This window comes from Microchirus variegatus (assembly GCF_963457635.1).
Source record: "Microchirus variegatus genome assembly, chromosome: 6".
Taxonomy (NCBI): domain Eukaryota; kingdom Metazoa; phylum Chordata; class Actinopteri; order Pleuronectiformes; family Soleidae; genus Microchirus; species Microchirus variegatus.
The window spans coordinates 20,255,631-20,269,625 of NC_139807.1; the positions used below are offsets into that span (position 1 = coordinate 20,255,631).

Sequence of the window (13,995 nt, forward strand, 5' to 3'; positions counted from 1 at the left end):
TCTGTACAACAAATGTTTATGAGTGCCATCACACTGGGAAGTCACATAAAATAAAGCCAAGTGGGTAACCCTAATTTAAAGCATGCATCATTCAATTAATAACCCTAACACAGAATAAAGACTTTCACTGTCCCTGCTCAGGCATTATATTCATAACCTCACTCCTCTTCATCTCAGTGAGCACCATCCCCTGTGAACACTTTGTAGAGTGTGCTCATTTGTTTGTCTTGTGTGTGTGCGTGTAATGATGCTGTAGGTCATGACAGAAGGTGGCATTTGTTATTAATGGTGACCCCAGTGCAAGACGAGCCCCACGGCTGAGCCCCGGGCAGGGAAAATCTAGAGGGAAGGAGAAGAGACACGCACACACCAGCGGTGCCACCAATGCAGCTGATACCAGGGAGAAGAAAAAGAAACACACACACACAAATGGAATGGAATGTCAAATGGAAATGCTTAGAATGTGAGTGGCGTTTAAATTACACATGCAGATCTGAAGAGTCTTTCACAGTTCAGCCCTGAGAGAGAGATGGCGGTCATTTTTTTGTCTCGATGTACCGCTTCCATCACAATAAATGTTCTCTGAGGAGACTACGTCAACATTCAGCCTCCATGAGAAGTCACCCTCAGGATACTGTCAGTGACTTTATCCCGAGGGAATCTGTGTACTGTATGAGACCGACACAGGAGTGAGTTTAAAGGGCAAAAAAGAGGCAGAGGAGAGGGGGAAGCAGATGTGCGGGTGATTGATGGCGGTCATCTGAATGGAGAAGTTCTCCAGCTCCTCTAAACTGGTCAGATCTCATGCAATAACCTTAACTGAAGACACCGGGTCATCAATAACATTCACACAGAGCAGACAAGGCTGTGCACATACAGATGGGGACTGTTTGTATGGTGTGTGTGTGTGGGGGACACACTATTCTATTTATTCACAACATCTTGGGGTTTACCATCTTCTTTACAGTGTCCTAATCAAGGACTTTATTATTATTATTATTATTATTGTTATTATTATCACTGACCATATATTTATTAATCACATGATTACATTCATTATTAAGTGAACAACAATGTTCACAGAAAAACACAAAAAAAAACTAAATTCAAGTGTAAATGAGCTCCTTAGTGTTGGAGAACGTACTATTTCACCAGTTGTATCTTCTGTTATCAAATGCAGCAAAAAGACAATCAGAGTAAATGTCATCATCCGTGTATTGAAAGCTCAAACAGTTGCTATGGCGACCTGACTCAGGCAGACCACTGTTTTCATGGGAGCTAAAGCGATCAAAGCAGTTCTGGCAGATAATGTGTGTGGGTTTTACTGAGCTGAAACATGTGGCATCATCAGAAATGCAAAGAAAACTGTTTTTTTTGTGTGGTTATCATATATCATTATCATACCAAGTCCATCCAGGATTTCTATAAAATTCATGTGTAAAGATGACACAGGCAGGCTTTTTTCTAAATACTTATCTTAAAACAAATGCACACGCATGCATAATCATTATTCTAAAAGACTGAGGCTAAACCTTACAGATATATACATATGTAAAACAGTATAAATCTAATTAGTCCTAGTAGCCTTTGTTAAGTGGGATTAAACAGCCATTACGATTACTTTGCTTTTTTTTTAAATTGGCATCCATGATGATAACTTGGGGAAGCAAGTAAACACTTTCTCAATGTCTTCGGAAGTAATGCATGATCGCAAGAAAGGAGATAAATTGTAATTATTTGCGCATGTTTTTTTTTTGTTTTTAAAGGCAACAAAAACAGTATTTACACCTTTATGTACACCTTTTAACATGCACAGACATCCAAACCAGAGCCAACATGCCCGGTTACGGTTGCTAGGCTGGGATTGGACAAAGTGTGTTCAGGGGAGGATACCAGATTCTCTTTTCCTTTCAATAGTTCAGTGGTGAGTGAGTGATTATGTTATCACAGAAGAACTGCCGACTTCAAATGCCAACGCTGCGTTATTTATCGCTCCTGTCCTCAATGCTCCAGGAGACCAAGCGCAGCAGAAAACCGCCAATGAAACTCAACTTCTCATCTACACTGCCTCTCTTTTATTCATCCGTTTCAAACATACAGAGTCTTTTTCTGCAGTAGAAGTATTTTATACACCTGAATGATATTATACAATATTTCTGCAAAAATAAATAAATACATAAATAGACAAAGAACAGCTCTCTACCTTTTTGAGGATGCCGGTGAGTCTCTCAGTCTCACAGTCGATGATAATTTGGCCCTCCTTCCTCTTGTCCAAATCCTGGAACACTTTCAGGAAAGAGGCCTCCGTCATCGTCTCCACATTAACCGAGGTCACCTGCCAGTTCCTTTCTGCTGCCGTGTCCAGAACCTTTTGCAGCACTGACAGTCCTGGCAGAGAGAAGAAAGGAAAGAGCTGACACACTCTGTGGGAACTGTGCAGGAAACAAACCCTGGGAGCTACCTGTGTGGACATTTACAGCAAAATGGCAGCAAAAAGGAAGATGTAATGACCCTCCAGCTCTATCAGCGCCTGTTGTGATTGTGAGTTTCACCTGTTGTTTGTCTGGCAGGTACCTGGTGGGTGGAGATCATTAGTGCAACTGGGAGCATCTGACCAGTCTCCCTGTTGTGTTTAAGATCTGACAGGGACACTCATCACGCTCCCTCATCATCCAAACTCCAGCACCAGGTTTTTTTTTGATTGTTACATTCAGTATGTATTTTGTGTTGCTTTAATGTCATTTATTAAAATCTATAAACATTCTGTTGAAACAATGCGACTCTTGAATTTTTCCTCATGAGCCTTTATCTTCTTAATCATCACTTATCTTGGGTAAGTCATTGAGTGACATCATCACATATACGACAGAACCACATGCTGAATGATTGCTTGGTAATAATACAACACTATGTAAGTGCTTTTCTAGTGTTTTTGATGAACACAAGTACTTTACACTACACCTACATGCAACATTTTTATTCATTCACACGCTGCCAGGCGCACTTTAGGGTTAAGTGTCTACATTGGCATGTAGAATATATAGCAGGTGATCAAACCTTAACAATCCAGTTGGAGGACGACCCACTCCAACACACGAGCTGCCCCACTACTTGTAGTTATAATGAGAGCAAATTGAAATTGAAATAACTTGAGAACAAAACAGCTGGGCAGAAAATCAAACTATTTGTTGTTTGCTTATCCATCATAATCTATACCTGTGGCTTCAGTGATCAAATAGTATAAGTGGGACAGTCCATTAAACATCCTGACATGTACAGGTGTGTTTTTCCAGCTCATGCAGTGCTGGGGCTAAATAATCACTTTCACCCTCACAAATCAGCCCCGTGCATCATCGCTGGCTCCACACTCAGCCAGCATCACGCCCTCCTAGCACCAATTACAGGTGCCGCTACTCAATTACACTGTCACCAATACACTGCTGAGACGGTTGGGCATCATAGAGAAAGAGTTAGAGCAGCCAATGAGCTAGGGGCTCATGCTAAGGCAGGAAATAAAAGGCGATTAGAGAGCACATTGATCTTAAGCTCAGATTTACAATCTGACTCACTGCTGTACTGCTTCGCTCCTGGCAGCAGACCAATCAGATTCCTCTGTAGCTGGCAGCTGCGGTTGTTCCAGAGAGTAAATAAAGTAATTTCACCCGCAGCAGACTGTCAGCCATTACCCAAATGAATTACAGCAATTACAAAATTTAGAAATGTAAACTAATACATGATGAAGCTGCATTTTTTTTTTTCATACACTCAGCATGCACTGTTAAAGCCACTGTGGGCCTAAACTCTGTGCTTTACATATCCTTCCATGCTCGTTTGTTCACATACATACAGGCACTTTGTGCATTCTGAGCAAATTTGAAAATGGCTTATTCCACAACAACAACAAACACAACCCAGGGCCCGTCAAAAGAAGGATGAGAAATGCAGTCACAACCTGTGAAAGATGATTGCCGGGCTTTATTAGAATGCACACCAGCTGCTCTCAATGCTGCCTGTTTGACACCAGGTCATTACGCAATAGAAAGATGGATGGTGGTTCACCTCCGCATATGACCACAATACAGTACAGGTATATAAATTAGACACCCAGAAAAATATGTAAGGGATGTTGAAGAGAAATGATGCACGGAAAGGTGCAAAGAGACATAACACCTTCCATGGTGTTTCCTTCCTTTCAATGTTGCTCATAAGTGAATGACTGTAATCCTCTGCACTGACAGATTCAATAGTCACTGTGAAAAGATGATAGACTCGGAAACACAGGAACCAGTTAATCACGACCATGAATGCACTCTAGTTGCTGAGGAGAAAATACAAACATCACTGAAAAGGAGTCATGGGCTGGTGGTTTCAGCACCATGGACAGCAACGTTATAGAAATACGCCATGTCTTTTTTGTTATCTCTCAAATCTTTTGGTCCTTCTCTTTAATCATCTTTCATCTCTCCAACCATCTGTGTGTTCCTTTGTTTGAGAAATTGCGTGTGCATTATGTACATCATGTTCCAGCACCTGAGTTTACAGCTGGGCAGCAGTCAACATGCACTAAAATTAGTGCTTGAATCTCATTAGTACTTGGTAATGAAGATGTTTTGTGCATAATGCATTACACAGAGCTGGAGTGCACTATCCTTCAATGTTTCCAGTGTTGTTGAATGACTACAATTCATATCTCTTCAAAATCCTCCATCTGTGTTTTTTCTTTTTTTCATTCCTCCCTCCTTCCTTCCTTTTTTTGGTTGGCTGTGTATGCATTAAATATACTCTTCTTTAAATGTAGCCATGTGCCCTAATGCTGCCCTATAAATCAGAGCCAGTGTGACAGGGAGGCTCGTAAAACTAGCCAAGGTAAAAATGGTCCTCCAAAGGCATCCTGGAAGAGAATAATATCATAATAGAATCAGGCTCTCATAAACACCTTTTTGGCCAGAGGCATTACACTGAGAACCTGGGAACCAGGCAATCAAGAGAAGCGAAAACAACACTTGGGGAAGCCATTACCTGAATATTGTTTATGATTGGTTTAATGGCCTGTCAAATGTGTTCTCCCGTTCTTGTCTTTTGAAAATAAGAACAAGAGGCACATTTATTAGCAGATGCTGTGCAGTAAGACAGCAAGACAGATGTTAAAAGGAAGATGATGAGAAAGTGATAAAGCGGCATGAAGCATGTCTACATCTTTATCCTCCATCAGATACTCTGATAAGCACTTAAAACAATATGAATATCAAAATATATTATATTGGACATCTTAACCAGAAGGTTGCTGGTTCAATCCCGGGCCAAGGGCTGCCCCTGAGTAAGGCACCCAATAACCCATTATTTGCCGGGCATAGATAAGTGCTGGCCACTGCTCCTGGCTTGTATATATTCCCTACTGGTGTGTAATAAGGATTATATGCACATTTACAGTTGAGGCCAAAATTATTAGCCCCCCAGGAAGTATGGAACATTTTCCTAAAATTCTTCCCAGTGTTTGCAGCATTGATAAAACTTGATATAATCAAACATTTGCCAGTGCTATTTAGTAGCTTTTGGTACATTTTGGATATAAAATAAAGTTTTAGGTTTGCTTTATATCAAATATAGTGAAAAATAGGGTGGTCAAAAATATTAGCCCCCATGTGTATTTTTGTTTTTAAAACACACCTAATTAAACAGTCAGGTTTCAAACCACCCCTATGTAGTCAATTGGCTTCCGGGCAACACCTAAGCATTCAATCAGCATAAAAGGACTCCAAGGAACGGGGCACCTGTGCACATTGAGAGGGATTACTTTTACTCATCATGCCAGACAAAGGAAATCAGTCTTGAGCTCAGAAAGAAGATTGTGGAGGCTCATGAGAAGGTGGAAGGTTATACTGCCATTTCCAAGTGTTTCACAGTGTCTAGAACCACTGTACGTTGCATCCTTGCCAAGTACAAGGAGACAAATTCAGGAAAACACAAACCTAGGCGTGGTCGTAAGCGCAAGATTTCAAGAACTCTGGATAGGAAAATTGTCCCCCGGACAGCTGCCAATATGATTGTTTCTGACCTGGCCTCTTCTGGAGTTGATGTTTCAAGGAACACAGTTGTGAGGGCTCTTCATCATGGTGGGCTTCATGGCCATCGTCTGAGAAGAACCCCTTTACTCAAAGAGTGGCACATCACAGCAAGACTGAAGTTTGCCCGTGAACATTTGAAAGGTAAAGATGAGTTTGGAAGTCTGTGCTTTGGTCTGATGAGACTAAACTGGAACTGTTTGGGCACATGGATGTGGCATATGTTTTGCAAAGAAAGGTAGAGGCTTTCAACCCAAAGAACACAGCTTCCACAGTTAAATGTGGTGGTGGGAGTATCATGCTGTGGGGCTGTATTGCAGCCTCGAGCACAGGGGGCCTTGTTCGGGTGCATGGCATCATGAAAAAAGAAAATTATGTTGAAATTTTTAGGAATAATATGCAGAAATCTGCTTGTAGTCTATCCTAAGGTTGTCTCTGGGTCTTCCAACAAGATAATGACCTGAAGCACACATCGAAATTGGTCCAACAGTTCCTGAAGGATATCAAAACCAAGGTCCTGGAGTGGCCCGCACAGAGCCCAGACCTCAATCCTATTGAGAATCTGTGCAGGTGCTCAAGGTGAATGTTGATGCTTGGAAACCACACACTTTGGACCAGTTGGAATGGAAGAATGGGCCAAAATCCCTCAGGAGACTTGCGCCAACCTAGTAAAGAACTAATCTTAGAGGTTGTTGTCAGTTGTGGCTCAGAAAGGGTACACTATTGACTATTAATGGGCAGGGGGCTAATCATTTTGGACGTCTCATTTTTGCCCTTTCTTGTTTCCATTCAGTGTATCAATAAAATATTCTAATCAAACTTAGTGGACATTTTGTCTTTGTTATTTTGGAAACAAATGCAATATAAACACTTGTTGTTAATGGTCATTCCCAGAGAGAAATCAAGTGTTTTGTCTCATTTCACAAGGGGGGCTAATAATTCTGGCCTCAACTGTATCACGAATTGGTGTGTGCAAAAATGACTAAATATAATTCTTAACCATCACAACTAAATGCCTAATCGAAACCCAATTTTAACCCTAAAACCAGGTCTTAATCCTCAAAAAGCCCATTAAAGATGTGTGGACGAGCCAAAATGTCCCCACAATGACAAGGTAATAATGTCCACAAAAAGACAGGTTTGTTTGACCATTGGTCCACACAGCCTACTTAAGACATGTACACACACCCACACAAACAGACACACACGCACAACACAAATTCTTCACAACTCAATATGATGTTTCTTAAAGGCTTAAAATAACCCAGTAGGTGACTGCCGCACAGTATCCAGGCAACCGAAGACTACTGATATGGAATTCTCTGGCTCCATCCTACCACTCAGTCACTAAGGGGTGATCCTGCACGCACATGTACATTCACATACACATGGTCAAGCGCCAAAAATCAGAGCACCTGGTACTGATGGCATGGAATTATGGGAAAGTTACAGCTGATTGGCTACATGGGGGAGTGTGCGGAGGAAGCAGGAGGCTGACAGGTGTGCTGCTTTATTTCTGTCTGCCTCTGCAGGACGCTATGAAGATGTTTAAATTTGAAACTGCAGCGCTTTATTTGGACATTCTGCTATAAAGAAAACTGTTGTGACATGAGTTAACATGGAGGAGTGCTGGATGAAAGGCTTAATCTTCTGTTCCATTGTGAGCTCTATCTGCTAGACTCTGCAGGTCAATACATCTTTTCTGTGTCCGCTGTCTGTATACGTGGACGACAGTTGACAAGAAATGTTCTGATGGCTGTTCATTGCTGCACAATGGCAACAATTGACCCCATTGCTGTCGCCATGGCAATCTGAAGACCACTAATGGTCTGGTACAGACTGAAGCTGTTTTTGTGGAACTTGTATTTGTACTGAAGAAATGGTAGGAAATACATATTTTAAAAGAAATGACGAAACACTGAAAGACCAAAAAAGTGATGACGATGTACATTTCTTCAATATCAAAATAATAAAATATAAATATATATAATAAAAGGTTCAATGTATTATGATTGATATGTTTATGCAGTGTGCATAAACTGTCATTTATTATCTCAGTCTCAATGAATTGAGTAATTGTTTGGTCAATAAACTGTGAAAAAGTGTTTTTGAAACTTGTAAATGACGATGTTCGAAAATGTCTTGTTATTGTCCAAAATTCAGTTTTAAGGATTTCTTTGTTATCAGGATCAAGGAAACCAGAAAATATTCACATTTAAGAAGCTAAAAAATCAGAAAATGACAATATTCAGTGTTTTCTCCTAATCATTCGGACATGATGTAGTCGGAATCGACAAAGCTCCTCCAATCGGGTGGCTGTTCAACAAATCCGAGATAAGGGATTGTCAGGATATGTCAATTAACCTCAGCTGAACAAGTTGGTTGCAGGAAAGCAGGGACACATAAATGACCATGGAGATTTGCTGTGTGTAGTCAGGGATTTGTTAATCCTGCTGCTCAATCCGCTCAGTCAGCTGTCACTCCGATTGGAAATAAATGTGAGTTACAGTTATTCATAATCCTCTGGATGTGTTTTACCTCGGTTTAATCAGCACACATTAAATTGTGACAGACAAATTACCTCATTGTAATAGTCTTTATTATTCTTATGTGGGTTTAACGAAGACTGATGTTCATATTGCTGTCAATGGATTGATCAAAACATTTTTCTATTGCAGTTGTCGAGAGGACTTGAAATGCAAAATGATCAGGACAACAACATAAAAATGTATGTAAATAATACGCCCATTTTTGGATGATGTTTTATCTTTGATACTTAGAAGGGCTTTCAGATGAGAAAGAGGTCGGACCCCTTGGCTTTTCCTGACAAGTACCTGCACGAGAGGTATTGATTTTGTGGTGATGGTATCAATTACCTGTGCTGACTGCTTGATCCCAAAAGTCAGCATCACACAGCACAAAGCTGTGCACTCACCTCACCACAGATGCAGCTTTACAAGTTGCTTAGTTTCTTAGATTGGAGATGTGGAAAATATGAATATAGGCACGAATTGATGCACTATCCCAAGTGTATCTGTATATTTTCAGATAATGTCAGTGACTCACATCTTCATCCCCTTCTCTGCCCAGAGAATATCGTACAACATTAAAAATTCTACAATGTTGCCAGTAACATCAATTCCAGATTCCACAAAACACATTCCCTTCACAGTCACAGTAGGATAAAGCATCACAGCTTTCCCCCTCGTGCGATTGGTGACTGGACTGCACACAGATCTGCATCAAACATCCCTCAGGGAAACATGAAGGAGATTTTTCCACTGCAGAATGTACAACTCTGAGAAGCAACTCATTGAATTGCAAATATGATGATTTCAGTGGAGCAGTTGTTAGTAAGTGAGGAGCTCATTTTGCAAAAACAAACAAGCACAACTGAGAAAAACATGTTTTATCTTTTTATATGAAATTCCATAGTGCTCACCTCAGTTTGATCAATATTACCAACAAGGTGACAACAGTTATTTTGCTCAAATGAGCTCTGTAATATTAAGCTACTTCAGTCTGTCTGCTCTTGTCTACCAGGCTATTTCTCTCATCTTGAACAGCGGTTAATAGTGTTTCATCTCTGCATAATGTTCCCATTGCTTGGCAAAAAATAAGCGGTATGCATCAATGAATCTGCAATCAACCTCAGGGTCTTCAAAAGTTGTGAATGTGTACTTAGTTACTCCTGGCTTGAGCAAGCCACACCTTATGCTCCTGGATTGTGGTTTTGTGCAGTGGACTAAACCAGGATGAACCAGGATGAGCAACGCTCTCAGATATCTTGGATACCTTAATTCTTATTTTGTGGAACATACCCTTGATTGTAGCATTCATCGGGCCGAGGCACAATTATGGACTACATCTCCACAACATACAGTGCCTTGCAAAAGTATTCACCCCCCTTCGTGTTTTGCTGCCTCACAACCTGGAATTACCATGGATTGTTTGAGGATTTGCATCATTTAATTTACAGAACATGCCCACAACTTTGAAGATTTTGATTTTGTTTTATTGTGAAGCAAACAACAAATAGGGCAAAATAACAGAAAAAGTCATTGTGCATAACTATTCACCCCCAAAAGTCAATACTTTGTAGAACCACCTTTTGCGGCAATCACAGATCCAATGAGCAAGGATCACTCCTGTGAAGATTGACCTTTTCCTTGCAACGAAAATAAAACCTTGTGGGCCGGCAGAAGTTCTCTATTTCATTCTTCACCAGCAGCAGAGAAATTTCCACAACAGTATTTAACACAATCTATCTGTCCCTCAACTCGGACCAGTTTCTCAGTCCCACCTGCTGAAGAACATCCCCACAGCATGATGCTGCTCTTTGGGTGATGTGATGTGATGTGTTGGGTTTGTGCCAGACATAGCGTTTTCTTTGAGTTCAATTTTAGTCCCATCAGACCAGAGCACATTCCTCCATGCATTTCATCCCACATGCCTTTTAGTAAACTCCAAATGTGCCATTTTGTTTCTTCTGGCCACTCTGCCATATAGTCCAACTCTGTGGACAGATACTCCAGTCTCTGGTTTGTTGTTGTGCCATGTTCTTTCCATTTGGCTATGATAGATTTGATGGTGCTCCTGGGGATCTTCAAAGATTTGGACATTTGTTTATAACCTAACCCTGACTTGTTCTTCTCAACTACATTGTCCCTCACTTGCTTGGAGAGTTCCTTGGTCTTCATGGCAGTGTTCAGTTAGTGATGCCTCTTGCCTAGGTGTTGCAGCCTCTGGGGTCTATCAAGAAAGGTGTGTATATGTGCTGACAGATCATGTGACACTTAGATTGCACACAGGTGGACATCATTTTTCTAATTATGTGACTTCTGAAGGTAATTGGTTGCACCAGAGCTTTTTATGGGCTTCATAACAAAGGGGGTGAATACATATGCACATGCTAATTTTCAGTTTTTTATTTCTAAAAAATAGTTTTATGTTTATGTTTTTCTCATTTCACTTCACCGACTTAGACTACTGTAAGTCACATACAATTCAGATAAAAAAACAAACAAAAGCAAAATACGTAAAAATTCAATGGGGGTGAATACTTTTGCAAGGCACAGAAAATCACTACAATGATCGACAACGGTAATAATAACAATAATAATAATAATAACAAGAAGAAGAATTAAAAAATGCATTTCCTACCTGAATCTGAGCTGTACATGTATACAAACTTGTTCCATCCATAGTGGTCGATGACACCGACCAGGGCGTCCTGCAGCTCAGGCCTCAGCTGGATGACAAACTGGTTGGCCGTCTCGATCGGGAAGGAAGGTGTGACAAAGCACACATGCAGCGCTCCACAGAACGACATGAGCATGTTGACGGTCTTTCTGTCGTACAGGCCAATAATGGCGTACACACCTTTAGAGAACTGGGAGCAAACTGTGAACAAGAGAATAGACGAGAAGGAAAGTTACTCTCTGGACTTTCCTCACAGGATTATAGAATAAATAGATGATTAGATGGATAATATGAGGATAAAAAAGTGTAAAAAGGGAAGGACAGACACAACAGCAAACATAAACATTTATGTGCGATTTTTCAAGTGCGGAGTAAGCTCAAAGTTGAGAAGAAGCAGAAGTGCAGGGATTTAGATGTGTGGTGAATAATGTATCTCTCGCGCTCCCCAGTTTGGGGATCCAAAAAAGTTTATAAAAGGCAGATTGTGAGGTGAACTGGGAGAAGAACCAGAAAGCACAACGGGGGCAGAAATCGGTTCAAAGGAAATCAATTCTCACAGTAACAAATCAGGGTCAAAAATACAGTCAGTCCAAACAAGCGAGCAAGTCCAATAAGCGACAGACAGGAATCCAAGAAACAAAAAACATGAAACAGGTCAGATCTTGTAGACTATCAAACTAAGAATCAGGGAGAACTTGGCAAAAACACAAGACAATGTGACAGAGGGAAGATGAGCGTGAGGTGGTGCATGTCGATGGGAACTAATGAGCTGCAGGTGAGGAGAAGGGGCGTGGAACAGCAGGTGAGGGGAATGAGCTGATGTGACAGGTGAGTCAGTGAGGAGGCACAAGTATTGTGAACTGTTACACAGATTAATTATTATTTAAAAACTTAAACATTTAATGGCTATTAAAAATATCAAAATGGCCATCCTGGGCTGCACCTTGTGGTCGTGTGATCAGAATGCAGTCAGTCCAGACAGTCTCGGTCACATGACAGCTCACATTCAACAGTAAACAAATCTCTGGCGTACATCTATCTATAAAGCAAGTTGTGTATGTTTGTCTGTGTGTCCGTCTGTCTGTGACAGGCATATCTCGCTGACCCTTAGTCAGATCACCCTTTTGGGTGGTTAGGGTTAAGATTTTGGATATGGGTTGAGCATGGTCTGATGGTGTGCATCCTTGATTTTCAGGATAGTAATTGGATTTTTTCCCTGATTTATCATGCTGCACTTTCCCTGATTGTCAACACCAGGCAGGCAGCGGCTCATCAGCAGCAGCTGCGCTGTCTGGAGCGGGGAGGTGGGAGTGAAGAGGCTGTCCTGATGGTGGGTGAGATATTTTCACATGGTTCAATGCAGAACATGTTATATTGAAATGACAAACAGGGGTGTGATTTTTCTGATTTTTTCTGCCTGAAAATGAGCCTCACGTGAAGAACAAGCAGAGTGGACTTTACTTCAGAGACTCATTTTAACAATCGGGAGTTACGTAAACATGACGTCACATGCGTCATTCTCCGGTCAGTTGCCATGGAAACGCGTCATGCGTTAACGCTGTATAGTGCCCAGTACTATATATTATAAATAATTTTAATGATTTTTTTGTTATCATGTAGTAATCGTGAAAAATTGAGGTAACCAGTAGGGCTGCAACTATGAATTGATCGATTTTAGAGAGTTTTTTTTAACAATTAATACAATGATCAATGTTCAAGCCTTCAATTTACATGTGTTCTGCTGATACAAGTCTACAAATCACAAATCAATGTAATGCACTATTAATTGTGTTGACAATGGTAATTTTAAACATTCTACGGTCGATTTCACAGCATTAGTCAATTTATGTTTCTGCAACATAATATAAAAGTCTAAGCTGCTTTACTTTAAATTAGATTGAAATATATTTCCTCATGTGGAAGAGGAATATGAGCTGAAATGATACCAGTAATCAGCTGATTGATCCCAGCTTCTTTGTTGTGTAAATACACAGATTTTTCCTGTCCTTTCATCGAAAAACATTTGATTTTGGGTTTGTAATTTTATTTAATTTAAAAAGGCTATAAAATGATATGAAAACCTTTTTGTCTGGAAATTAGAATGATAACTTTAACTATGTTGGATCATTTAACAGAGAAAAAAAATAAGCATAATAAAGTAACAATATTTGCTTGCCGTGTCCATCTGAAAACAGACCGACAGCACAAGAACATGTGAGGAAAGAAGTGTTTATCCCATTAAATTCACTTCGGAATTTTTTGGAGGCACTTCTTTGCATTTCCAGTCATACTGTATCCTGTTTGCTGCCATCTTGTTTTACTCATGTAACTTTGCTGTTGCCTCTGTCTGTCTTGACATTAAAAGAAACACTTGATAAGGTTGCTGGGCAACGTGTCATCTAAATACTGCAATACAGAGAAACACAAAGTCACGTGTGGAGCTGAATCAGAACTGTGTAAGCTCATTTTACAATGTAACAAACAAGCACTACACTCTAATGCAACACAAATGGAACAAGTTACTTGTAACCCCATGTTGAAATAAACAAATTCAGTGCAATCCAATTCAATATCGTCAGCCAAAAATAACACGAATGGCTATGTGAATTCAACCACTCACTGATATGCAAATGTTGCCTTTTGGTCCATCTGTGTAACAGCACTCTGTTTGCTTTCACCAAGAGGTGGAGGAGGTGAAGGCAGCTTAGGAGTAGAGAGGTTAATCAATGCA

General features: G+C 40.4%; 1 protein-coding gene across 1 annotated transcript in view; it reads right to left on the reverse strand.

Annotated features, from left to right (window-relative positions):
• Positions 1 to 13,995, reverse strand: part of gria1a (glutamate receptor, ionotropic, AMPA 1a) — a gene marked incomplete at both ends in the record, with an annotated part of 95,956 nt that overhangs the window by 57,459 nt on the left and 24,502 nt on the right. Inside the window, 2 exons of the mRNA XM_083891606.1 lie at positions 2,204 to 2,388; positions 11,226 to 11,465. Coding sequence (XP_083747732.1) covers positions 2,204 to 2,388; positions 11,226 to 11,465 — 425 coding nt within the window. The remainder of the gene's footprint in view (positions 1 to 2,203; positions 2,389 to 11,225; positions 11,466 to 13,995) is intronic.